Source organism: Nestor notabilis, unplaced genomic scaffold (assembly GCF_000696875.1).
Source record: "Nestor notabilis isolate BGI_N333 unplaced genomic scaffold, ASM69687v1 scaffold4300, whole genome shotgun sequence".
In the NCBI taxonomy this organism is placed as follows: Eukaryota; Metazoa; Chordata; class Aves; order Psittaciformes; family Psittacidae; genus Nestor; species Nestor notabilis.
Genome location: NW_009911413.1, coordinates 20,426 through 46,423, shown reverse-complemented (window position 1 = coordinate 46,423; position 25,998 = coordinate 20,426). Strand labels below are relative to the sequence as shown.

General features: G+C 44.6%; 1 protein-coding gene across 1 annotated transcript in view; it reads right to left on the bottom strand.

Annotated features, from left to right (window-relative positions):
- Nucleotides 1-1,235: 1,235 nt before the first annotated feature.
- The window catches only part of TNRC6A (trinucleotide repeat containing 6A), a 33,620-nt gene continuing 8,857 nt past the window's right edge, over nucleotides 1,236-25,998 (bottom strand). The window contains 20 exon segments of the mRNA XM_010014540.1: nucleotides 1,236-2,286; nucleotides 2,488-2,627; nucleotides 2,719-2,789; nucleotides 3,473-3,691; nucleotides 3,931-4,038; nucleotides 4,554-4,694; nucleotides 5,028-5,186; nucleotides 6,677-6,808; nucleotides 9,093-9,303; nucleotides 9,567-9,644; nucleotides 9,754-9,882; nucleotides 10,111-10,248; nucleotides 10,416-10,562; nucleotides 10,910-11,052; nucleotides 12,448-12,499; nucleotides 12,955-13,035; nucleotides 13,183-13,391; nucleotides 13,577-13,741; nucleotides 14,498-17,086; nucleotides 24,549-24,884. Coding sequence (XP_010012842.1) covers nucleotides 1,911-2,286; nucleotides 2,488-2,627; nucleotides 2,719-2,789; nucleotides 3,473-3,691; nucleotides 3,931-4,038; nucleotides 4,554-4,694; nucleotides 5,028-5,186; nucleotides 6,677-6,808; nucleotides 9,093-9,303; nucleotides 9,567-9,644; nucleotides 9,754-9,882; nucleotides 10,111-10,248; nucleotides 10,416-10,562; nucleotides 10,910-11,052; nucleotides 12,448-12,499; nucleotides 12,955-13,035; nucleotides 13,183-13,391; nucleotides 13,577-13,741; nucleotides 14,498-17,086; nucleotides 24,549-24,884 — 5,624 coding nt within the window. The 3' untranslated portion in view covers nucleotides 1,236-1,910.

Sequence of the window (25,998 nt, the reverse complement as noted above, 5' to 3'; positions counted from 1 at the left end):
CGAATAGAAAAGGAAAAGCAAGCTGCGGGTTTCTACACTTATATTCTCATCCCATAGTGGGCACGTTGAGGGAGACTTTTGCTAGAATAAAATGCAGATCTCTTCATAAAAAAATCAGTTTGCTAAAAGAAAAAGAACCAAACTCAACCTATGGGAATACAGAGCTATCGTCATATCGTTCCCTATTTTCATTGTATAGAAAACAGCCTACAAATAAAGTCACAAAAAATAGACAGTTATATGCTGAGCAGCCAAAAACATCATGATTTATTAATATCTGGAGAAACTTCATAATTCAAACACAACCAAACTGTACATTTTACAATCACATTCTATTTGTAAACAGTTAAAAGCCACTGACTTCTTTTGCATCTTCGGACACAAACAGTTAGAATCAAGGCAATGAAATGATGGCGATTTCTGCACTGTTAAAAGTTTTACCCTTGCCTAGTCTGGAATTCATGGACTAAACAAGTATCTTAGAACACCTTTTGTGGCAGAGAGAGATGGAACTCGTCACTTTTGCAAGGAAGTATTCGCGAGAACTTCTTTTTAAACATTTAAAACTTTTATACAACAAACAATTCTGTAAGCCCAAGAACTTGGTTACAGTATATGCATAGTTACTCAGTTCGGCTTTAAGGTACGACAGTTAAACGTTAACACAGTCACAAGAGCAGGAACAGCCACTCGATGGGATTACAAAAACTGTTTAACTACAGAGTATTAGCAAACCACCACCACTCACTAAGAAAAGGACAGCGTCAGAAAGCAGTTATGTCAAACTCCAGCTCGAAGCAAGTTTTTTTTTGGCAGAGAAAAGTCTTACAGAGCAATAAGTATCATCAGTGCTAAAAGTTGAGTTTTTATTTTTATTTTTTTTTTCCTATAAGAAACTACAAGGAGTTTTTACTGGGGAACTGGTTTTCCTGAGAGCCATGCTCTTTGATTTAGGATACAGGAATAGAAAACAAAAGGACATGGCCAAACACTGTTCATTATTCCCAGAGATAGAAAGCATCTTTTTCATTCTCAATTTTTATTTCTTTTTTTTTTTGTTGTTTTGTGTTTTTTTTTTTTTTAGGTTTTTTTTTTGTCTTTTTAAAAATTTTTAAAATGATGGAAGAGTAAACATTTTTCTCAAAAAAGGAAAAAAAAAAGAAAAAAAAACCAAAAACTATTCTGTAAACAAGAAGGTCCCGACACGGGCACCCCCAAAACAAAATTGAAAGCCTATTGAAAGTGCAGGACCCCCCTGGCTTGCAGGCTGGGTTGCAAGTCACAGCTGTGGCCACAGTTTTTCAAACTGTAGAGCTAAATTCTTTAGTTTTATACATGAAAAAACTGGTGCAATACTTTTCATTCATAATCCTAAGTCAGTATCATAACTTGATCTTGAAACGCCACAATACCACGAGAAGGTAGGCATACATCAAGGCATAGTAGAGAGCGCACACTGTTTGTAAGAACATCCTTGAGTAAACATTTACACGTGAACTGCTGCCTCCCCGATATTGCCGATTGGACAGAGAGAACATCATTCAGTGCAAAGTTAAAAAAGCTCATACTCCAACATCAGCAAAATGCAACAAAATCAAAGGAAAAAGGAAAAAAAAAATAATATGGAATTCAAAGAATAAACATGATGAATATACACAATGAGCTCATTCCAAGCAGTTTTATATGGATAGCACTATCTGGAAGTGTAAATATATACTTTTTCACATTATAACATTGGCCTGCATGATTCAAGTATTCAAACTGATATGTTTTGGGCTAAAACAAAGTGGAAAATGTGCAGAAAGTAACTGTTTCCACAGGTGACCCCCTTGCTGTAGGTGAAAAGTCCAAATTAGTGCTGCTTTGTTACGTCTTGAGGTCACAGTTTATTAGTTGAAAAAAGTAAAAGGTTACATGGACTCTCCACCTCCACCTAGGTGGTCAACAGAAAGGAAAGCGTTGATGGGGGACGGGCTGCTAATTCCCCTGGTGTCATTGCTGCTCGGGGTGCCCCACAGGCTCGTGGAATAGTTGGGGCTCCCCCAAAGTGAAGTGCCATGAAGGTCTCCACTGCTAGTTCCCGACAGCCCAGCACCATTCCAGTGATTTAGATCATTACGGTTTGAGAACGAATGGGAACCGTCAATGGATCCAAGTCGGTTCTGGCTGGATCCCAGAGATTGCCAGCCAGGAGACGGAGTCAGAGACTGGCCTTGTGCAAAGAAGCGACTAATCTCCTCTTCACTGGCAAACTCAGCAAGAATAGTAGTGTTCCCTAATACACACCTGCGGGAGGATGAGAAGAGCACGTTTTAAACAGAGACACCAAGGTCCTTCCCTTCACCTACGTGCCATCAGCTCCAAACCCCGTGCCACAAGCCCATTAGATCTTAGGCTGGCCCTGCGAATCCTTGCACCCCTGCACACAGAAAGCATTTAAACCCCAACGAAACACTGTTTGAGACTAAGAAATGAAAAGCAACTTACATGTGCAGAGATTTTTGTGCCTTCACTACCTCTTCTTTTGAACTGTAACGGACCAAAGCATTACCATGTGGGAGGTTAAGGTGGAATGTTATTAGTGGACCGTGCTGCATGCACAGAGTACGCAGGGTTGAGCCATCGATCTAGGGGAGGAACAAAGGCAGAACGTGAGCCCAGCCTGCACAGAGCTCCCACTCGAGGCAGAGCTGCCCACCCCCGAGGAGCCACACTTACCTGAGGTGTAAGGTTTTTTAGAACAAGCCAATTTGTTATTCTCCCTGAGCTGCTCTCACCCCAGCTTGAACCTGAACGAGGGAGAAGAAAGGGGTCAGAACCCCGCCACGCTGAACACCGGCTGTAGGAGGAGCATAAGAAGCTGCACAGCAGCTGCAGGAGCATTCACAGATGAGAAAAACTTACACAGTACTGATCTCGTCCAGACTTATCGCCCTCAGAAAGCTGCTCTGGATGGTACAGGACTTAATGTCTGTATCCACTCATTCTGTTTACGTTCAGAAGCGTTTTGATGATGTAAATACCGTCCTAAGTAGCTACACTGTTGTCAGATAATCATAATTGCAGCAAAAATGCAAATGTATTTGTTTAGACTCTTGCTGCAAGCTCAGAGCAGTTCTGAAGCCTGTCTGAAGCCTCCCTGTGCTCTCATGAGCTAATTCATTACGGTATGAGCCACTCTAAGAAAAATGCTTAACGGGCAACTGCATTCAGCTGCACAGATGTCAAACTCGGGAAGGACTCGGAGAGATGGTTCATGCGAAGGACAGGAGAAGCTGGTGCCATCCCCACTCCCAGCCCTTCCCTGTTTCATATGGTAGGAAGCCTGCCGCAATGCAGCTCAGGGGACACAGCCCAGCTTCAGCTTTTGGCAAGACAAATGGTACAGATGTTAGCTAGCAGTGACACATTACCCAGATTCCCTGGCTTGATAACAAACCAAAAACCTTCACATGCAAAAAGAGATCCTTACCAGGGGTATATCGGGCATCAGAACTTCCCCATCCTCCACCCAGGCGAAGGGAATTATCCCAAGTGGACAAGGGTGGTTTCTGGCCTGTAAGCCCTGGAGGCGGGCGGGACGGAGCAGTGATGCTTTTAGGTGGCAAAGGGACCTTCCACAGCTCATGAGCCAGAGAGGTGTTAGTGACTGATCCAGGAGACCATGTTGATTTGGAATCACTGTTTCTGGCTACTAAAAGACAGATAAAGACAACCACAATTCACAGTGCTGCTGGAACCATCACCTTGCTATAACAAGAGTAGTAGCAAACTGCTAAACGAGAATAAAATCAAAACAGCTACTCTGGAAACCAGTGAAGTTACTGCTCAGGTGAGACCTCGGGACTACTTTTTATTAACGTCCAGTGTCCCCCTGAGGCACATGAAGGGGAAGAAACACCAGCTTAGAGCAATATAAGCAGACATTACCTGAAGTGCTTTGTGCTGTACTGCTGAGGGAAACATTGTAGTTGGAGGCACGAATGGATGACCAGGCACTAGTTGAAGGCAGCGTGGTGTTCAAAGATGAGGATGACCCTATAGTAAAGACAGAAGCCAGTCACAGCACAGTCCATCACCACCATAACACTTACAAGGCATGACTTGTAACCCAGACTAAACACGTCTGCAGACAGACAAGGAACCTCCTCCACTGTTCTCAGTCCCCATCCTGCACCCAAAGGCTGTGGTGACAAGCACGCTCAGCAGCACTCGGCAAGCAGAGCTCGTTGTTACTGCAGTGGCTGCACTGCCAAGATTTGCTCGCCTACTTTCAACCCCACAGCCTCTCTGTGCAAGATTACATCAGAATTACACATTAATTAATGACTACACATCAGCAGCGTCCACTCACTGCCCACATTCTTGGAGTATCTGCTGCATTGCATCAAGTACCAGTGCTTGAGCCAAGGATGAGCTTTTCAGCCCCGAAATCCACAATACAGAAGATAAACAAGGGGACGAGGAAGCACAAACCCATCTCCAAGTAAACAGTCCCTCTCTGTGCCCGAAGGAGGAGGAGCACACGATGGAGAGCGCAGCACTGAACCTACCACTGTTCCTGTCCCTGAGGTGGTCAACTTCCCGCACAGTATTAATTGACAGATTGTTTATGACACTGCCAGGAGTGACGTAAGGGTCAGTTTCAGGGTCGATGTTTGGATAACCTTTCCATGGCTCACCAGGCCGAAACTCTAGGAATGGACACGCAGAAGAGAAGCTTATTTTGATTTGCAGTTTTACAACAGGAAACATCTGTCTAAACAACACATCTCCTAATGACTGAGAAGCCCAAACATTTAAGCGTTTAATTTACTTAATCGAGTCTTCTCTTCACTTCAGTCACTTCTAGTTTTTCTGGTCCCATCCCACCAGGGTGCAATCTCGAGGCAGAGGGATCCACTCCTCTTTGTACAATGAAACCTCTGCTCAAAGCACCCTCAGTGCTCTGCCGTGGGCTGTTCCCCTGCCCCTCACCTGCAGCGCCCGGGGACCCAGCAGAGCCCCGTGTGAGCGAGGACACGTACCTGGAGGCCAGTTAACACTGCTAGAGCCGTTAGGCGATTTGGCACGGGGCCAGCCATCCCCAATGGATCCAGGGGGACTGGCTGGTGAATTACTGCTGTTCATAAAGTCATATGGAACAAACGGAGACTCTTCCAGCCTGAAACCACTTGAAATAGCACCTAGTAATAAAAAAGTAAGTATTTTTCAAACCCAATTCTTACGTTTTCTCTCTCTCTCTATGTAAGGCCATACCCTTGTAAAGCATTCATGAAATACACAGCAGCACACTGTCCTCTAGTGATGTCAAGTTATACAGGAAGTCACACAGGAGTGTATGATCTAAAATGAAATGCCTCTGAATAATTCAGGAGAAAAATGTAAGATCATGAAATCATTGCATTCAAATAGCATACTTAAATTTATTAAGTAAAATACTAATTCAATACTAATTCAACAGGGCAAGAGCTTTCTGTGAGACCTAACTGGTTAACAGGATAGTGGATAGAATCATAGAGTATTCTGTGAGGGGAGGGCTCCTGAAGAAGCATCTACCCAAATCTGAAGGATCTTGAGCTACTGCGAAGTTCTGCAACTCCTACTTATGTTCCTGGCAGGGCAAAAAAACGAATGTAGAAATCCCTGGAGGCAGAGGAATGAATGGAAGCAGAGCACAGCATCACACAGTCTGTACAAGTCATGTAAGGAGAAGCTGAAAAGTCATCAGGCAGCAGAGGCAAAGCCATTCTGAGGGAACAGAGGACTTTTACTAGGGATTCGACGTGATACGGAGTTCAAATAATCAAATTCCTGATGCTGTTCAGAAAACATCACCCCCAGCTAAAGTAACAGCAGCACCAAGTGCCGGGGGTTACTTCGGATGAGGCTCAGAGGTGCAGTGGCAGGACACCTCCACTAGGCACATAAGGCAGCATCATTTCACAGTAGTAAAGCAGCTGACAAGTCTATAAATATCCCAACAATCTCAAGACTGAACAGTAACAGGAGACTGGAGACATCTTATAACTATCTTTAGACACAGAACCTTTGTGTGATGGACTCGCATTTTAACTGGATGAGATTTCAGGCAACTGAAACAGTTTAAATGTCATATGAATTCTGATTACTGGGATGAAATAAGAAGCAACCAAGTCCTCTGCCTCCTCCAACACTGAGTACAGCATTGGTACTGGTCTATCCTTCTAAGCTCTCCCTGGTTTCAGAACGCAAATGTACACATTCACAACCAGAACCTGTAATCAAAAATGTCAGACATGACCAGAGTTAAACCCCCATAAACCGCTTTAAGGCCAGCAGGGTGGGGGGAAACCAAGCTAGAAAATCTAAAGCTTTTGGTTCCAGAAGACATGAAGCATTCCAGCCCAGATCAAGGTAAAGCTAGGAGAGCAGCCACACTTAAAGACAAGTCTGGTTGGAAAAGGCATTCCACATGTTTCTACTAAATCCCATCACAAGATCTCTTCTGTAAGTAAAAACACCCAGGCAGCTCTGGGCTGCTGGAGGAGACAAGCAGCACATTTGGCACAGACAACACAATACAAATGCTGACAGCTATGAGCAACGCAGTAGTTACACCTCCAGGCCTAACCACAGCATGTGAGAGCCAGAAGGCAAAACCAGGCTGTGAGATGCGAGATGCTGTTCAACGTACCATGTTTGCTGGAGTTTTGATCCAAGGATGTGTTCACAGAAATGCTGTCGACTGTAGTCCATTTCCTCAAGCGAGATTGTGGCTCTTTAATACTGCTCATATCCATGTTTACATTCAAGTTTGAGTTCATTCCTAGAAACATATATAGCTTATGAAATACAGGCTGAATGTTTGTCTTCTGCTAATCACCACTGTTGTCCTAATGAACATTTAAGAGCATGTTACTACGGTTGTTTCATGCTTCCAAGTCTCTGCCTTTGAGAAACACTCTAGCATTTAATACAGTGAACTTACTCCAGATGCAAGCTAAGCTAAGCAATGCAAAGCACCCGAAGTTCTCAGCTGATGTCTTCATGCAAAAAGGGCAGTGGAAGAAGCCGCTGGGAAGTTGGAGAAGCTCAAATACCAGCACAGCAGCAGCACAGCTGATCTCGTCCGGAGGGAGCAGAGGAACTGCCCTTTGGAGAGCTACACTCAGTTAGAAAGGACACTTTTCTCACCGGGGTGTCTGTACTCATCCCTGTTCAGCAGAAGTTATGTCCTGGTGTCTGCAGTTACAACCTCACTCCTGTTCTTATCTGGGCTGTTCAGGACACCTCACCAGCCCCAGCCCCACACCAGCACAGACTGCATGGAACCACGCAAGTAGTAACACCCCCTCCTCTCCATTTACCCTCCTCACACTGAACAGTGAAACCACAGTAAGCGAAACCAAACACAACCTTGTCTTTGCCTGTTCTAAGCTGTTGTCTGTATTTCAAAACGTTTATCTGCTGGGGAATCAACACAATGCCAACCCAAGTGAAGGCACATCCCTGCGAGCACCAGCTATTCTGGGCTTGGACAACTGTGCCCGTGCTCTGGACTTTGTCACGCCTGCTCCCTTTCCAGGTCAGGAAGAATCCTTAATTCCCAACCATACCTGGTTACATTTCCAACACTTCAGATCTATTTACTCCAGTTCTGAAAATAAATCACCACAACATTTTAACTTAGTGTCAGAGACACTCGGGGAACATCTCAAATCTCTACCAGAAACACCTTCATTCAACACTGAAAACCAGTGCTTAATCTTGCTCCTGAGTGGATACTCATTGCCATGGTTTTTCATTTGTTTGGTTGGGTTTTTTAGTTTAGGCAGGAGCAGATGTGGATGTCAGAAAAGCAGCACCTCCAAAAGCCTCAGAGAAAGTGTCTCATATACTGCAGGTTCCTTCAGTGCAGCAAAGATTAAGGTGAGAAAGCAGCTTCTTAATAGTACACAACAATTCAGCTTGAGAAGTGAAACAGAAAAGAACCTCATGTAGGCAGGATGCAGTACGTTGGGTGAGAAAGTGAAATACTGCTCTCCTTAGAACTAGCAGAGTGTCTCTAACAGCTGAACAAGCTTCAGTGTTATGCCTTGGCCTCTGAATGAAAGCAGGAGTTAGATATTGATGCCAATTATCATCAGCAACTAGTAAGCAGCAGCCTGGACTTAAGACTGGCCATAAGCAAAACTGCAGTGTGCCACATGCAGGGCAAGAGCACAGCCTGCACCGACCCACTGCCTCCATCACACTCCACCTGTAAGCACAAGGGTTTCAGCAGCAGTCTCTACCAAACAAACTGCTCTACGAAGGGCAATGAGAATGCAAAGGAAACCAGCCCAACAGAAACGACCAGACTAGGATAAAATAGAAGGAAAGCAAATCGGAGGAAATAAATAGGGATAAGGAACGGAGGTAAATGGTAAACAGTTGTAGTAAGCATAAGACAGCATTAAAAAGGGACCTAAAGTAAGGAGAAAATATACAAGCCTGGAATTTCTGAAGTAGAGATTGGACAGAAGCCTGGAAATGTGGGGAGAAAGAAACAGGAGATGTTTGTATTTATAAATGTTCAGACATTTTGCCTGAAATGAGACAACCATTCTTTAAAAACGCAGAGCTAAAAGCTTTCTTGCCTGGACAAAACCACCACAGGGGAAACGAACGTTTTTCTCTACCTATGCAAATCCAGATGCGCTGAAAATGCTTTTAAAATCCAAAGTAATGAGAGCACTTCAATGGGTTCTTTGTACGCATTCTACTTCTAAAAGTCCTTTAGCTCGAGGAATTCTAACTGCAAAAGGACTTTGTATCATCCTTGGGGCCCAGAGGGTAAAAAAGAAACAAAAGGAGACACGCATTCTTTAAGAATGTACAGCATCTGCACTGAAATACAGTCACTTCAGGGAAGGAGAGTACTTGCGACATAAGTTCTTTGGTGAACAAAGATAACTGGATAAGCCCCAAAGAATCACCACTTCCATGAGAAGTGTAAGTGCTAACAGGATTACGGTCCCTGTTGTTTTCAGAGGAGACAGGCAACGTGAGAAGAAAGACTGGGTGTTCTGTAAGCATTAACTGTATGAAGTTAGTGTGGAAAAACCCACCTATGGGGAAGCTGCTGAATGCATTTATTGGCGATGGCCCTTTCTGCAGCTCAGGAGTAGCGTGGGGTATGACATTCTCAAGGAAGGATTTCATGGAGGGTTGATGGAGTGACTGCTGCTGAGAGGGTGGAGTTTGCTGCTTCATTAACAGGTTTGGATCAAGCTGACGGGACTGTTGCATCATCTGTTGCTGCATACTAAGAGATCGACCCTTAAAAAAACAGAGCAGTTACAATATAAATGGGCAAAAAGCTTTTCCACGTTTAAAGAAAGATCAGGAAATGCATCTTTGTGCTCCGTGCATCTACGCACAGCAGAGCCCCAGCCTTAAGTTAAGCCACTCCTTTAGAGCTTGCCAAAACCCCCATTCACTCTTGCACACGTTAATACCACTTCTAACAAGAGAGGCAGCTCAGGACAAAGAACAGGTTTTAAAGACAGTTTGAGAAGTGCATAATAACGGGTTTCATTTACCTGCTGCTCCTGCTGCTGACGACCACCAGAAGGCATGCTTCTTTGATTCTGCGCTTTTTGCTGCTGAGCCAACAACCGCTAGGAGACAGTGTTTGGTGGTGGGGGTTTGTCAGAACAGTTCAGAGCTGACGGGAAGTCTCTACTTAGACTTTCAAAGAGAACTGAGCGACTAGCTCTGTTAGCTTACCTGTAACTGGGAGATCTGAGAAAGCTGGTTTAACTGGGACAGTTGATTCAACATGGCTACCTGTTGTGGGCCAAAAAGTGGGCTCAGGCCACCGTTGTTTGGTGCATACTTCAGTAATGATACTGGAACCTGCAAAATGGACCGGTATGGAGAGTGACTGACAGTAACGTGCCACCAGTTACAGCAGATACAGCACAACCTCTGTCAACAGCTGCCTGGTTTCTGAAACACTCCCCAAGCCAAATAACCCTTCAAATATTTACAGAATAAACATCAGCAACACCCATAAACAAACCCCAGTTTTCTGAAGCAGCATTTTGGCAGTTTATTCCCAGAATGTTTTATGTACTTCATTACCTGAGGGGATAGTAATGGAGGAGGCACTTGAGCACGTGGATTAGGCTGAGATGAATTAAGAGGTTGTGCTGGAGGCTGCTGCATGCTCCTGGGCTGTGCTGCTATATTACCAACACCAAACATACTGGGATTGCCATTCTGGGGAAAGGAAGGACAGTCAGTGACAGTAAAGCTCTTCTGCTGCTCCTCCCACCCCTATGCATTTGAATTAGAAATTAAACACATCAGTCACATAGGTAGGATGTTATATCAAAAGGCATTAAATGCTGTCAAGTAACATGCCAAGGATATGCACACAGCCTTACCTGTCTAACAGAATTCAAGTTTTGCATACCCAGCCCTGCTAGGGAGCCAAGGGCTTGGTTAGGTAGTGCATTATTTGAAGGGGGAAGCTTCATGTTTTGATTGGACATAAACTGCATGTTTTGGGACTCGTCTGCTACAATGCCATCCTGATGGGACAGACAAACCGAGGCGCAAACCCAGCCAGCAAGCAAGCAGAAGGGAGAAACCATTGCCAGGAACAGAAGGGAAGAGTCACAGACAGTCCAGCACCAGCAGGAAATAGGCAGAAAACAAAAGAGATCAGGTTAGTCATTTGCACCGCAAAGGGGCTACAGAAAGTGCTTAGTATTAGATACATCAGTAAGTTAAAAAGGACAAACATCTCTTACAGATTAACAAGAAAGCCCCAGTTTTCATCTCCACTAAATGCAGAAAGTTAAGGAGCGCACAGGTAACTACTTTGAAGGCAGAGTCAAAGAAGTTTACAGGTGTCCAGCAGGGGGACACTACTGACCTTATCAAAGTAAGGACCGCGATCCATGGAAGACTCTTTGGAAATCTGAGGACGAGAACCAGGGCCTTTTCCAACCACACGGTTGTAATCTCCCACACTGAGGCCGTGCTTATCCATCTCCATCCGCTTATCTGGCAATAACCCTGGGAAAAGGTGAGAGGTGTGACTGCAGCACTGCAGGATCCTGCAGTATTCCAGACACCAGCACCTGCCTGTGCTTCTGAAGAGCTGAACTGATGTTGTTCTCAAGCTAGAGACTAATGAAAGAAAACACCAGTTTAGCTTTGAACTCTCTGGGCTTCACTGAAAAGGGAAAGGAAACACTATGGATCAATGGCTATAGACAATTGAGAACTTGGCATCAGCACAGCGTCAGCAGGCTTTGCTAGACTCCACAAAAATGTTGTTCTCAGTTCTTAAAACCAAGGAAGTTTAATTGTTCAAACTGGAGTTTCCAGTTGTGAACGCCACGTGTCTGTTTTTGAGAGCAAAAAGCACTGTCCTGGCTTTGAAGTAGTATCTTTGTCACATCCCTACATCCATGTAGTATTTCAGAGGCCCTTTAATTTGATTCAGTTAAGAAAAAACCCTATTAGCTAAAACCCAACCAAACAAAAACCTTCACAAGTGTAGAGTATTTGTGGTTATTAAAAGCAAATTTGAAGTTATTTTTTCTAGGCAAGCTACAAGATCAAAATGTAAGCAGTAAAAAAGGGCCCATTTAATCCTTCACTACATTCAGTGCAAGAGAATCACTTTCCAAACTGATGTTTTAAACTCAAAATTCAAAAAAGAAATAATTCAAATATAAGGCTTCCCATTGACATAAAAATCTAAAATTCAACGAACAATTTCTTTACACAATTAGACTATGACCCAAAAGTGAAAATACCTGATTTTAAACTGGAATAAGAAGAGTGCAACTACAGTGAACAGCACTGGGCTACAGTTACTTCTAAATTAAAATTCTAGCAGTATGGTATCAGTGTATTACAGAATTATGCTATTTGTCATTTGCTGGAGGAATCGTAACAGTCGTTGGATTCAAATAACACCAGAAGTGCTCCCAAGTCATTTCACACTCAGGTTGAAACGTTTCTGAAATAACCGTTCAGTATTAACTCAGTTCTTAGAACTGAGAATGTGTTTCCAAGAATGAACCGCAATGAGGGACTGTGGGATTCGGAGCGTGTCTGTGTGTAGCGAAGGATGTATCCCGAGGGCAAGCCAGGTACTTACACTGCAAGAAGCAAAACCACCACACCCTGAAAGCACTCTTTTGTGTCAGCTCCGCTTGATTTACAGGGAGTATCACTAGAGCAACCAGGTGATTCACATGTGTAGCATTACCCACATGCACACAGGTTTTTTTCTCTACAAGGGTATTCTTTAGGGAAGCATATTGAACTATATATACCTATAGCTATATATATATATGATATATATAGTTTTTGAAAAGTAATTTGCAGAAGGATATAAACTGAAGGAGAGACTGGGAAGGAAAGCAATAAAAGCCAGGCAGGTTCTCCTAGCCTTACCTCCAGACATGTCCATCTTATTGCTCTGTATGGTTTCTTCTGGTGATTCTCTCTGAAGTAATAAAATGAATCATAATTATTTAGTAATATTTTTAAAAGCTAACCCAAAGAGATTCCTATAACACTATTTACATTCAAACCTGCAAGGGGAAAAAAAAAAAAAAAAAAAAAGAGACAAATCAGATGCTTTTTTAAAGCATTTTCTCCCTTTAGTTGTTACCCAACTGAAAACAGGTATTTCACCAAAATACGTGTGTAACGTTAAGTAAAACCCCAGAGTACTGGGTGAACATCTGGATGGTGTTCACAAAACCACTTCCCATCAATCAATTGGTGTTTTTGTAATGAAGATTCAAAGCAAAGGGATGGGTGACAGAGGGGAGACAAACAGAAGTAAAGAGAAAAGCACTGTGAAACAAACCCCAGGCAATTGAGCATGTTATTCTCTATGCATTATAACCAGCACAGTGAGAAGGCAGCAGAGCCAAGTAAGGGTTAAATACTTACTGAAAAAGTGAGATTTGTGAATTGCTTAATGAATGGATTGATCCATGTTTCATCTTGCTTATTTCCACCTTTCATTATTCCCTTAAAAAAAGAAAGGAATTCCCATGATGCTCAGATGTTTACCACCTACTGCTTAAATGATATCATAGAATGTTATGAATGAAGATTAAAGCTTAATGGCCCCTCTCAGGGCAGCACTGTTCTGACTCAGCTTTCAGACATGCCAACAGTGCAGAAACCTCAGCCTGGGCTCCTCATTACCTTCGTGGGCATTTTCTTCATGTACGGTGGCCAATTTAAAGATGAGTTAGCTTCTTGTGAAGAACTGCTGTTCCACATTCCAATCTCCACATCCTCCTCTTCCTCCCAGCTGGTCTGACGACTGCCTGTCAATGGCATGTCATCTCCACACCAACTATCTTGCATAGATTTAGGCCCTGGTTGTGAAAAAAACCCAGCACTTCAGCATTTCAGTCGCAACTGACTGTCCTCAACACAGACCTTGGCTTGGCTTGGTCCTTACTTCAAGGTCACACGCCCTCAGAAACGTCAAGCTTCCATAGAGCTGCTTCCCCATCCCCAGACCCTTTCCTCAGAGATGACACAGGAAGGAAGCACTCACCGGGTTTGTTTGAAGCCTGTTGACCAAGAGAAGCGTTTCCCCAGCCAGAGGTGCCTCCTGCATCGCTGATGGGTTCTCCCCAGCTAGTACCAGTATCCATGGGCTTACCCCACGCTGAAGTTCCATTATCTACAGTAGTGGCTGGAGTAGAAGGCTCTCCCCAACCTTTTTAAAGCAGTATGAGTTATTGGCATGTTTTTAAACAGGATTTTAAAAGCTACCTAAAGAAACTCAAGTGGTTTGCTTTTCTAGAGCCATAACACACAGCAAAAAGCATATTAGAGCACATTTACACATTACAGTTGTAAGCTGTTAAAAAATAATCACAAAAATACAGATTTCACATGTAAAGAATTACATTTTGTTAATAGAAATGTCTAAGATGTTCCCAGAACTGCTCATTATACTTAAGCTACTCCTCTCCACACTTGAAAGAGAAGCACAAAGTACTCCACAAGCACCACACAAGCTCATCTGCAATTATTGCTATTCGCTGCTCCCAAAGCTACAAGACCAGCAAGTCTGATCTCGAGTCCATATAAACCACCACCCCTCATTCTGTCCCAACACTTTTGGAGCGGGCTCTTCGGCAACATTAAATTTTAACTGGTTTAGAATCAAATGAAGAAAAATACTTTCATTCCTCAGATACTAGGAGGTACTTTCTGTTTCCACACCCCAGAATTCAAATAGAGCTGAGTTACTTTAACTCCTCAAGCTATTTAAAACCAGAACAGATCTTCCAATCTGTATGAAAACACCAACGTCTATGAGCACTGCTGTTGGATTTTTCCCCTAAATAAGAACAGCACTTCGCTGGCATCCCCCTTTCCACTTCAAGCTAAAATACTGTTTTATGAAGCAAGAACAAAAGAAATGTTTTACAGGTAGGAGAAAACAGTGCATAAAACCAAGCCTTACCAGAACCCGAACTGCTCTCCTTGCTAGACATGGCACTTGAAGACAGTAGCTGCTGATGTACCTGTGCTTGCTGGTCTGAACTGCTGCTACTGTTTGGGACATTTTTATTCCACATATTCACATTTTTGTAGTTGTACTTGCTCGGATCCCCCCAAGCAGAAGTTCCATCATCAATCTCCATTTTGCGGCGTATTGATTCGGGGGACGGCTCCTCCCAGCCCGTGGGCTCTTCCTCCTTGGCCGGCGCCGGCATCGGCCCCCCCAGCCAGCCTGAGCCGGGGGGCTTGCTCGGGGCAGACGGTGCTCCCCAAGAGCCAACATCTTGCTTGTTCCACTCTGGAGAGTTGACTGGCTTGGATGAATCCCCCCAAACTTGAGGCTGATTGGATTTAGGAGGGTCTCCCCAGCCCTGGCTCTGATTAGGCTTTGCAGGCTCATCCCATCCTGAAGAAGTATTTGGGTTTGTATTACTACCTCCCCAAGAAACAGAGTTTGATTTACCTGGCTCATTCCAACCAGATGCTGATCTGTCACTGTTGCTACCTCCTGAACTGGATTTCTTAGCCTCACCCCAATGGTTACTTCTTGAGTTTTCACCCCAGCTATCACCGGCAGAAACTGCCCAACCCTGGCTGGCCTTCTGTCCATCCGCCCATCCCTGTTTGATCTTCTGTGCGTCATTCCAAGACGACTTTTCCTCTTTGCCACTTCCCCATGATTGATTGCTCTTGACCATTACTGTAGCAGCAGAATCTTCTTCCCACCCCCCTTGGCTGTTTGACCCTTTGGAGTCTCCCCACCTTGTAGCAGACTTTGGATCTCCCCACCCTGATACAGATGAGGTATCATTATTATTAGGGCTAGGTCTATCCACACACCCCCCTGAGCTGGAAGTCTGTGTCACAGAGCCCCCCCAGGCCTCTGTCCCATTGTCAGTTTTTCTTTCACCCCTTGGTGATGTTTCGGTATCCCAGGCAGTGTTCTGTTTGATTGGAGTCTGTCCCCAACCAGAGTTGGAAAGGACACGTGGATCTAAGTCAGTTCTGTTCACTATACTTTGGAGTAACGCGTGCTGGTCGACTTTCCTTCTCTCCCGGTTCTGGCCTTCCGCAGTGGCTCGATCTTCGTGGCACCCAGTGCTCTCGGCGCTGCCCTCGCTGTCTGCTGTACCTGCTTTGGTCCACGCGCTGGTCTGCTCCGTGAGCTGAGGAGCAGCAGGACTCTGGCTGCTGAGGTCCTCCTCCTCAGCAGACTTCCATCCGTTTGTAAACTTCCTGCCGTTGCCGTTCACACTTTCATTGGAATGCTGATTACTGGGCAGTTTACTCCATTCCCCGTTCGAAATGTTAGTGCCAGTGCTTTGTGCAGGGTTGCCCCATCCTCTTCTATTCCCGCCGGCACTCGCACCATTCCCACTTCCCCATGGCATGTTCTGGGAGTTGACTGTCCCTGCCTCCCACACCCCTCCTCCTTTATTCCCATTGATTTGAAAGTTAGTGCTGCCAGGCCCGCTAATGCCTGGCTGCATTAGAGTTGCATTCACAGTGTCACCATTAGCTTGGCTGTTTGGGCCTGAACATTTGTCTCCAGAGTAATTAGAACCATAGGCACCCCATGTAGTACCATAAGATCCACCATTTTTCGCCTCACCATTGCTAAGATGAGGAATGGAAGTGCCATTTGAAACTGGAGAGGCCTGAATCTGAGAATGATTCATTGTGCTCACGCGCCAGGCCCCATGCCCTGTATTATTAGGCAGTTCGTTAATCTGCACTGAACCAGCAGAGTTTGGTAAACTAGAGGTCATAAAGTTAGTAGTGTTATTTGGTCCATTCATTTCAGTGTTAAGGTTTTGAGGTTGCCCACTGAATGAAACATTCCTTGTACCATTTACTTCAGAATCACAACTTTCCTGAAGGCTTCCCCAGGAACCATGGGCTGAACCACCCACCTTAGAGTTAATACTCTGACTATTAGATATCTGACCTATGGTACTGCACTGAATACTTGTGCCAGGATTACCACTCCCTACAGACCCTTTCAGGGCATGTCCATTGTTCTCCAATACAGACCAGGCACCATGGTTGCCATTTGAATTCAAAGTGCTTGGATTTAACCCTCCATTTGATGAAGAGTTTATGGTGCCCCAAGCATTCATTCTATTGTTGCTACTTTCAGATTTGCTGTCAGGAGCATCCACAGAAACTTGACATGTGCTTATTATGGTCCCGTGGGATAAGCCCCACGGCCCATTAATACTTCCATTGCCCACATTATTGCTGTTGCTACCAACCACAAACTTATTCTGAGAACCATGTCCAATGCCATTCCGAATGCCATCGCTTTCTCCACCTGTGCTCCCTGAAGCCATTATCACGAGGTTCCTCTCTGACCCAGAGCTAGAGGCAGAGTCAGTGTCCATACATTCTGATGTCAGCTCTGGGTCACTGCCAGTGATTGATGGCCATGCTTCTTTGTCAGAGCCGTCTACAATAACTTTATCCCAGTTTGTGCTGGAGTCACTATTTGAAGAGACTGGTCCCCAGTGAGAATTTTCATAATGGGATCCTAGACCACTGTGGTTCAGATCTAAAGGGAAGAGGGAAAGTCCAAGAGCAGTATTATAAATTTAGTATTATTACTTCATTAAGCAGAAGAGGAAAACAGATGCGTAAAGATGCTAAGCCAAGAATTCCTTTGCATATTTGAACACTACAGTCCTGATGAGGACAGAGAAAGCTCCCAGGTAAGTGCAGCTGCTCAGAACACTGTCCCCCCCCCCAACCTAGAACACTTGTCACCAGAGCACGAAGCAGCACTCCTGAAGGTACATGCCTTTCCCCCCCACCCCCAGAGAAATAGTTGAGGTTTTTTAAATACTCTGTATTTAAAATGCTTTCCAGACACACGTACATATTAAACCCTAAATACTACACAGAAATCAAAGACATTGGAAAGGCAAAAATGTGAACAGGCTATTACACTGACCTAGCAGCACCGACTGCTGTGTGACAGTAGCCAGAGAAACACTCACCTTCCCACCCCATTAAGACATCACTGAAGGATTCTTAAGTACAAGTTAGTGAAGATATTTCTTTAATCCAACAATCCAACACAAACCCCACAATAAAGTCCTGCTCTGCAGAAGCTCAGATTAAGGCTGTGGCTGACCTGATACTTCTTCTTCTCATTTATCTAAGAACCACTGCTTCTATTTCAATAGACAAGCTGATGATGTGGGAATCAGGCAGACACAGCTCCTAATTCACCCACACGCTTTTCATGGCTAAATACAGGCACCATGGAGCATTTGGTACAAAACAAGTACCATCAATTCTCATCTCAGGTGTCCAACGCTTTAGTGCAGAGACCTCCCCCATGACTGCTCAATCAAAACACCAGCAGAAGATGGAACTATGGAAGTGTGAAGCGTGTGAAACACAGCGATGAAGCTGGCAAAGGAACACAAGTACAAAAGGCCACGGGAGCTTTCTCCTTTGTGTTTGCCTGCACTGAAAACACCACCACACCGGTGCACGCTCAATGCTGAGTATGAGGCAGCTTCTCTGCACATGAAAACATTCAGGTGAGGGGTTTTTTAAGTAAACTGTCATCATTTCTTTGCAATATTCCCTTTTTTTTGCCTTTACCTGGGCTATGCAAAATGCATGTATCTTGGAGAGCTGGAAAACATTCCTCCAGCTGAACCCCACACCTGCCTGTTAATGTGTTACTAGAAAAAACACTGTAGTATCTGAGCAAAATCCAACAAACCCCAAGATCTCAAATCTCACACTGGTGTTTAAAGAAAGAAGTCATTTAACATGTATTAAAAGACTAACCAAAGGTAAGAGTTGCCTGCACTCTCATGAAGGAGAGAATCCACAGCAGCAAAAGCTGTGCTCACAAAACATCTGGATTGAAAAACATCATCTCAGTAAGAGATCAATTTGAAGAGCAACACTGAAGTGTTCAGATGCAAACAGCCCAAACTCAACACGGTGAAAGAGACACAGGTTATGAGTACAGGCCAGAGTGAAACAGCCGACAAACCCTAGTGCACAACAACAGAATGATTAAAGAGAGCTTGTATTTATTAAAACTCTATTATCCTAATTTAGATGTGATGCACAGTTTGTAAGGAGCCAACACACAGACAACAGGTAATGCCTGATTTCCGGCCATCCAGGATGTGATCCCACTGCATACAGAACTACCCTGACTTGACAGTTTTCCTCAACATGAACACGTGTTAGTACTTTCTAGCAGGAACCACCATTCTGGAATATCCCTCTCTGAACCTCCACACCCCACAAACGTCTGAGATTAAGAACACAAATACTGAGTAAGCAGGAGATTATCTGTGGTGTTCTGTGTCTGGCAGATACCACACAACCACCCTCAAAATTGAGAAATCCCAGCTGACAACATACTGCCTTTGGTGCCCAGCAAACCCAGCCAGCAGCAGCCCAGGCCTGGGTTCTCCCCAGAACTATTCAGAAGGTGCAGCTGAACTTTTGCTGCTTAAGTTCTGGACATAAAAAAATTACATACAGCTGAGTTTCTTATAATTCAGTTTGTGCCTTGCTAAAGCACTTCAAACCCAGGAACGAGCAGATGTAGCTGCTGGCCTCTGCAGTGGCTTCCTAACTGAAGCAGAAGACAGGAGAGCTACCAGGACAAGGGCACAGTGTCCTGCTGCACCCAACCCTGCTCCCAAAGAGGGACTGGGTTCCTGCAAGCTTCCCCTCTCCTCTCCCTCACACAAGGGAAGAGGGAGGACGAGGAGAGGAGGTTTAACATCTCCCCTTGAGAGCAGACTTCAAGGAAAATGTGAAGGATGGAAACTTCAAGAAAAAACCAGAAAAGATGCAACATGAAACATGCTCCCAAGCCCTGCGCCCGCTGCAGCCTGATGGGTACATGAACCAGAGCCACCACAGCCCCACAGCACTACCTGTGTTACTCAGGACTTGTCACACCAGCCTGGGAATACTGTACCCCGTTTCAGACCCTGCTATACAGAAGAGATGTGGACAGGAGCAGGTCTGGAGAAGGGCCACAAAGATGATCCAAGGACTGGGTGAGGAAAGGCTGAGAGAGCTGGGACTGTTCAGCCTGGAGAAACGAAGGCTCAGGGGAGACCTTAGCCCCATGTTCCAGTGTTCAACCTGAAACATGGTTTAAACTGGAACTGGTACAAAGAAGATGGAGACTCCCTTTTTACAAGGGGTCACATGGAAACAAACAGGGTGGTGGGCACAAGTTACTCCTGGGGAGATTCCGACTGGACCAAGAGCAAGATTTAACAACCAGCCATTGGAATAATCTCCCCAGGGAAGTGCGGACTCCCCAGCATTGGACACTGTTAAGATTCAGCTGGACAGGATGCTGAGGCATCTAGTCTAGGTCATGCTGTGCCTAGAAAGGTTGGAGCAGATGATCCTTGAGGACCCCTCTACCTGGGATTCTGTGATTCTATGACTTCCTACAGCATGTCCCCAAGTCCTCCCCAGCACATCTGCTCCAAAATATGCATAAAAAATAAACAGCCAGTGTTCTTCACAATGACAAACGGCAGCAGAGAACATGCAGAGCTGCAGGTGCTACCCCAGTGTAATCTCAGCATTCAAACCAGAAAGGCTCAGCCATGATTTCCTCCACAGTGCTGGGAAATGCCTCCGATCTAAGGCACAGGCTTGCACAGATCATTCAATTTAACACCACAAAGGGGCAATTTAACATGTAAGCAGAAAGGTAAGAAACAAAAGACACTTAGTATTTTAAAGCTGAGGTGCCATGCAGTCAGAACATCCGTTCTGGTAGGAATTCTGATGTTACTTTAGACAATCAAGAAAGTTTAAGTAAATGTAGGATGTAATGGCACAGGGAAAGTATGTGTCAGACATTCACACAGCACATGCTATTGGAAAACAGAAGGCAAAGAATAAAAATAGAAATATTAATAAAAAAATCAGGCAAGATTGTGTGACACATGTAACTACTACACAGACAAGTAGTGCAAAGCAAAGGGGAGATGTAAAGAGCTAACCTGACTGGTTAGGGGAGTGGCTCACCAAGTCCCGAATGGGAGGCATGCCTATGGAAAGAAAAGCAAGACAGTCACAGAAGTGTTACTCTGGTAAAGTACCAACAGCCCCCAGAGCACTTGTTGCTCTAACCCCATCTGTTAGCACCCCTTCCTCAGGGAAGGTTCAGCTGAGGGGCCAACTCAGCCCCCGTGACCGTGCCTCAGCTGTGGCTCTGAACACAGGGAGGGTTACACCCACTGCAAACCAGCTTTCCCATTTAGCTATTAGCAATTCTGCTTCTACTCCTAGTTAGATTTTAAACATTTGGTCTTCAATTCACCAATTTAACATGTCCATAATTTTAAAAGTTTGATTTCTATAAAGAAGAGGAAGAACTGAGTCATTGAAACCAACCCCAGCTCATTTCTGACTGCACTGACTCCGAATTTCAGGGGTCAGTCCTGAAACTTCAGTAAATCCCTATCGCTCCTCTGAGGGGCACTTTCTCCACCTGAAAGTCATTATTTTGCTTCCTGATGTAGCAAACAGAAATGACCAAGGACGGTCCAACTCTGGTTTAACATCAGTGTGTGCACAACAAACTTTCCTCTATCCCTCTCTCATAGCTTCTTCCTCCCAAGTGTCCCGTAGGCACCGTATGAAATCAAAGTGAATGTTTCCAATTCACAAGTTCTGCAGTTGGAGACCACAACTATTATATTTAAGGCAATGTTTCCTAAATGAAGTCAGCCCCCACCACTTCTAACTGCAGATCCCTGACCAAGGAAAACCCCTCAACTTACAGGAAGAATCTTTCATTCCCAAAGGCTCTGGCTGTAACATCCTTCTGCAGCTCTGCTGCGAGATGCACATGGATAAAGTGAGGCCCACTCAACGCCAGAGCAGGACTCGGAGCGACGGGACTGACGCCAGGAGCCCGGTGCTGCTCTCCCCTTCTGCTCTGTCCCACACTTGTAAGCAATTACTGCTGGCAAATATTTCAGTTCACTGTATAAATCATTTCATTGTGGAACAAGCACCTGGCCAGCCCAATGCGTTACAAAGCTGAGGCAAACAAACATGCTGAGGCAGCATTCAAGACCTGCCTTTCATGTGAAGTTTACACACAGGGGGGGAAATATCAGCAAAGCAAACAACTGAACTGGGTATGAAAATGTTCTGATAAAGAGCTACTTATGTAGATTTCTTAAAATAACCTCCCTGCTACGGAGTCTGTCTGTCTCACAAGTACTGCACGCCATGGGTTCCACTCACATGCCTTTATTAAAGAGACATGCCAAATGTCCTAACAACAGCAGAAAAGAACAACCCACGGGACTACCCCTTTTTAAGCTTTACTTCTAAACAAAGGGAGTTCATTTTCAGAAGAAGAGATGACTGTCCACACAAAACACACGTAGACCACTGATATAGTTAAAAACTCCTAACACCAAAGACTTAAACACTTACTGTGGCCAGGGCAGTTAAAAGACGACTAAGCTTAGCAATACTGGTGGCTCCTGGCTTTCACAAAGCACCTACCAAACAGTTATGACCCTGGCTGGAACTGGGGATTGATCCTACCCCACGGCCTGCCGGGAATGACAGATCAAACTCCTGCAGCCATTACAAAGTCCAGCAACTCTGACTGCAACACTTCAAGCCACAGTTTTCCTTTTAGCCCTAAAATAGAGATAAATCTCAATATCCATTAAATAATGCTTTAAAAACAAAGAACTTAATCTTCAAAGATACTGCGTTAAGGTATAACATTTGTCAACCCAAATGGCCTGTACGTGGATATTCTTTCAATAGATAAGGATCTACAGACGTGCCAAATTTCAAGAGATTTTGAGTTTCAGAGATAACAACAAGGAGAGCACCCACAAGTTGTCATTGGAGGCTAAAAGAGGAACTCTGGAGAGCGAGACTGGGACAGGCAAATGTCAGTGGTATTTCCTTTCAGATACCAAGGTGCCAGAAGGCATTAAGCCACTCACATGCTGCTGGACTACGGCCACCTCCCTGTTACAGGAGTCTGAAACCACCATAAAAATCCAGCACTGAAAATCACTTTTCTTTATATTATCACCTTCCCTAAGTTTCTTAAAGAACATAACAAATGTGGTGCTCTTGGTTATAGGAAAGAGCTCTTTCAAGGATATGGACACATGGCACCAAGGCAGGAGACCCTGGCTGCCCAACCCCACTTGTGTGATCTTGGACCCCTGGAGCACAGCACCCAGCCAATGAAGACCCAAGAGGATGCTGCAGACAATGCAAACCTTTTAAGATGGGAAAGGCCTTTGGCCAACCTTTCTCCCCTTAAAGGCTCCCAGAACCTTTCAACTACCAGCTGGATGTATAGACATAACTATTCAAACAATTAACCTGTTCTCCAAAGCACAGAGCTACTCCAGGGAGGCAGGTCCCCACACACTCGCTGTAGCACTGTGGCACAGGGACACGCTGGCATCTCCCAGCCTAAAGGCTCCTCAGCCAAAGCAGCATAAAATCGAGCAAAACTGGGAAGAATGCAATACACAAATGGGAACCCAGCTGATTAACTGGTGTTCACAACAGAAGAGGAATGAAGAACACTATGCTCAGAGATCCTCTGGATACAATGAGGTGGTTTAACAGGTTGTATAAAGAGTAGTAATTCTTAAATCAGTTCACCTGGGAGGTTTTATCTAAACCTCTACCTGCTACCCTACAACCTGGCTAGTTGAGGATAAATGCTGGAGAAAAAGTTATAGCAAGTATATGAAAGGTTACTTTAAACCTGACTATTGACAGGATTATACAGGTGAACTAAAAAACCAAACATTACTTAAAAATGACTTCTTGGAGTGGTAAAGAGTTCTCCCAGGACGTGCCAAAATAATACTGGAAAGTAATATCAGAAACATTCCTCAGGGGGCACACGGATAAGCTGCTTCCAACGCTCTGTTTACTTTCAGTTTAAATGTGTTTCTTCAAGATTGAGTAATCAGAACAGCTCAAAATTTAACTACAATTTGAAATAACAAGGCTATTTTCCAGAAACCACCTTTTTTAGGTGAAGGGGCCAGAAGTCACATCCCTCGTGGTGTACAGGACACCAATTCTGAGCAACAAATCTTGACTTTGGAAGAAACTATTTGTGGGAACAGGTTACATAACATACAAATACAAAAATAAGAAGGTATTTGCCCAACATACGAAGTGTTGGCACACATTAATACCTAATCCCTTTGAAAACCTACATCCCTATGAAGAAAGTTACTTTTCTTATCCAGCCTGAACTGTTTTTATTGTCTCCCCAGAACTCTGAGCTGCAGGCCAGTACATTCACTGAATGGCAAATTACAGATATTTAACAGGTAAGTTTACTACTCTTAGGAGGGTATTTGAAGAGAATGTGTAACAAGCCAGCATAACAAAGGATAACTCTACTTAAACAGTAATAAAGGTAAAGGTTGATCCATTTGCTAAGACAACCAAGCTTCATGTAGATGAACAAAGAAAAACTCTGATCTAGCAGCAAAAAGCAACTCTGATATTCAAACATGTTGCACCCTGCCTGTCTCGCTAGATATGAAGCAGAAAAAACACCGAAGTCTAGAGATGCTGTTCAGAACCCATGTGAAGGACCCTTCCTTGCAAGATCTGTGTACCAAAACTGGATGCAAAAAGAGATGCTTTGTACCACAACCGCGCTTGCATCAATCACCAGGATAAAGACTGGAAACTCAGAACCTAGCTCTGAACTGTGGCCACATTGGCTCCTGGTCAGAACCAGACATATCTACTGTGCACCACTGGCAACAAGGAGCAACTACGATGTCTCAGGTTTCCATATGCAACTTACACAAGGATGGCCCAAACCATCCTGCAGTGTTTCATATTAAGCTAATACATCGGAAAAATCTCTCACCATGCCACAGCTCACATGTAAAGTTTCAACAGTATTACTCAACAACAAAACTGAACTGAGACAATTTGAGTTTAAAGGAACTCACGGCACCTCCCCTCACCTGGCTGTTTTTTGCTGCTGTTCGGCACCTCTCCGTTGGTCACTGGCTGTTTGTTTGTGACAGTGCTGCCTCCTGACTGGCCGTTCAATACTTTAGGAGTAGATCCCAGGTTTGCAGCTATCACTGGTAACTGCTGACCTCGTTTCAGAAGCTGTTTCTGTTCCTGGTGTCGAAATCGCGGTGGTACTTCACGAGGAGGGTATCGAGGCAAGGTCTGCTGCTGCTGGCTGCTGGCTGGGGCCCGCTTGGCATTATTATTAGTGCTGGTTGCTGGGGAAGTGCCGCTGGAGGTGACAGGCTGAGGCTGGCTTACACTGGTCTTGGTTTGTTCTGGCACTGCAGCCAAACCCAGAAAGAGAGAAAGTTGGACACGGTTATTCGTAAGAACAGCAACTTCAGTTGAAGACTAAGTCAATATTCTTCCACATCTTCATGTGGTGTGTAATGGCAGCAAGATTTCTTCTCATTGCAGCGGTAACTCATTCCCCATTAAAAGCTCAATCATCCCATAATCACATAGCTTTAATAGTACAGACCTGGAAGCAGAAACGTATCTTACTATCACTCCTAACAAAGTTATTCTGGCTAAAGTATGCTACTACTAACAAACTTTCTATAGGGTTTTCTGACAAATCAGCTTATTTCAGCAATTATTTACAAAAATGCTTAAATACTAAAAAAACCCCAAATCTTTCTCCAACGGGAAACTTAAGTGTTACACATAGAAAAACGTCCTGGTCTTGCCCAGAAGAGCAGGAGGTGAACAGGACACACAGAACATAGCTGGGACTTGCCTGCTTCAGCAGCCCTAGCACCCAAAGCAAAATGTATTGGTCCCTCAGGTCAACCTGCTCCAGCAGGGGCAGCTAACACCACTGGTACCAACAGAGAGCCTGGCAGGACCGTGCCAGCGTGTGACTGCAGCTTCAAAGTACCCTTCAGTCTTGGCACCACAGCCCCTTCAAGGCCAGGTGAAGGTCAAACAACTTGCAGAGGGCAGCTGTGAGTGAACACACCAAACCCTGATGCTGGATGAAGGGAAAACCACAACATCCTCCATCCAACATCTCCACCCTGTCAGTACAAAAGTGGTGGTGAGCACGGGGTGGCTGGGTGTAGGAAACGGGTTAGGAGACCAGGCTCAACAGATAGGAAGGAATACTGCAAGCTACTGGATGTGTTTCCTGGTGCTACTGCCATCCATCCCAACCACTCTCTTCCAACAGTGTGGTACTTCCAACAGCGTACTTCCAACCCCTCACATGACTGACATGTCAATGTACTTTTCACATTTCTCCATGAGACATCCACATAACGTGTTTACATTCACTGTGGAACTCCCCGAGATACCCCAGGACTCGACCATGACCTCCCTCAGCACTGACCTGCCTGCATGGTCAAGTCATCATCTCTACTCAGAGCTTCACAAGGTCCGAGTTGCTGAAGGCAA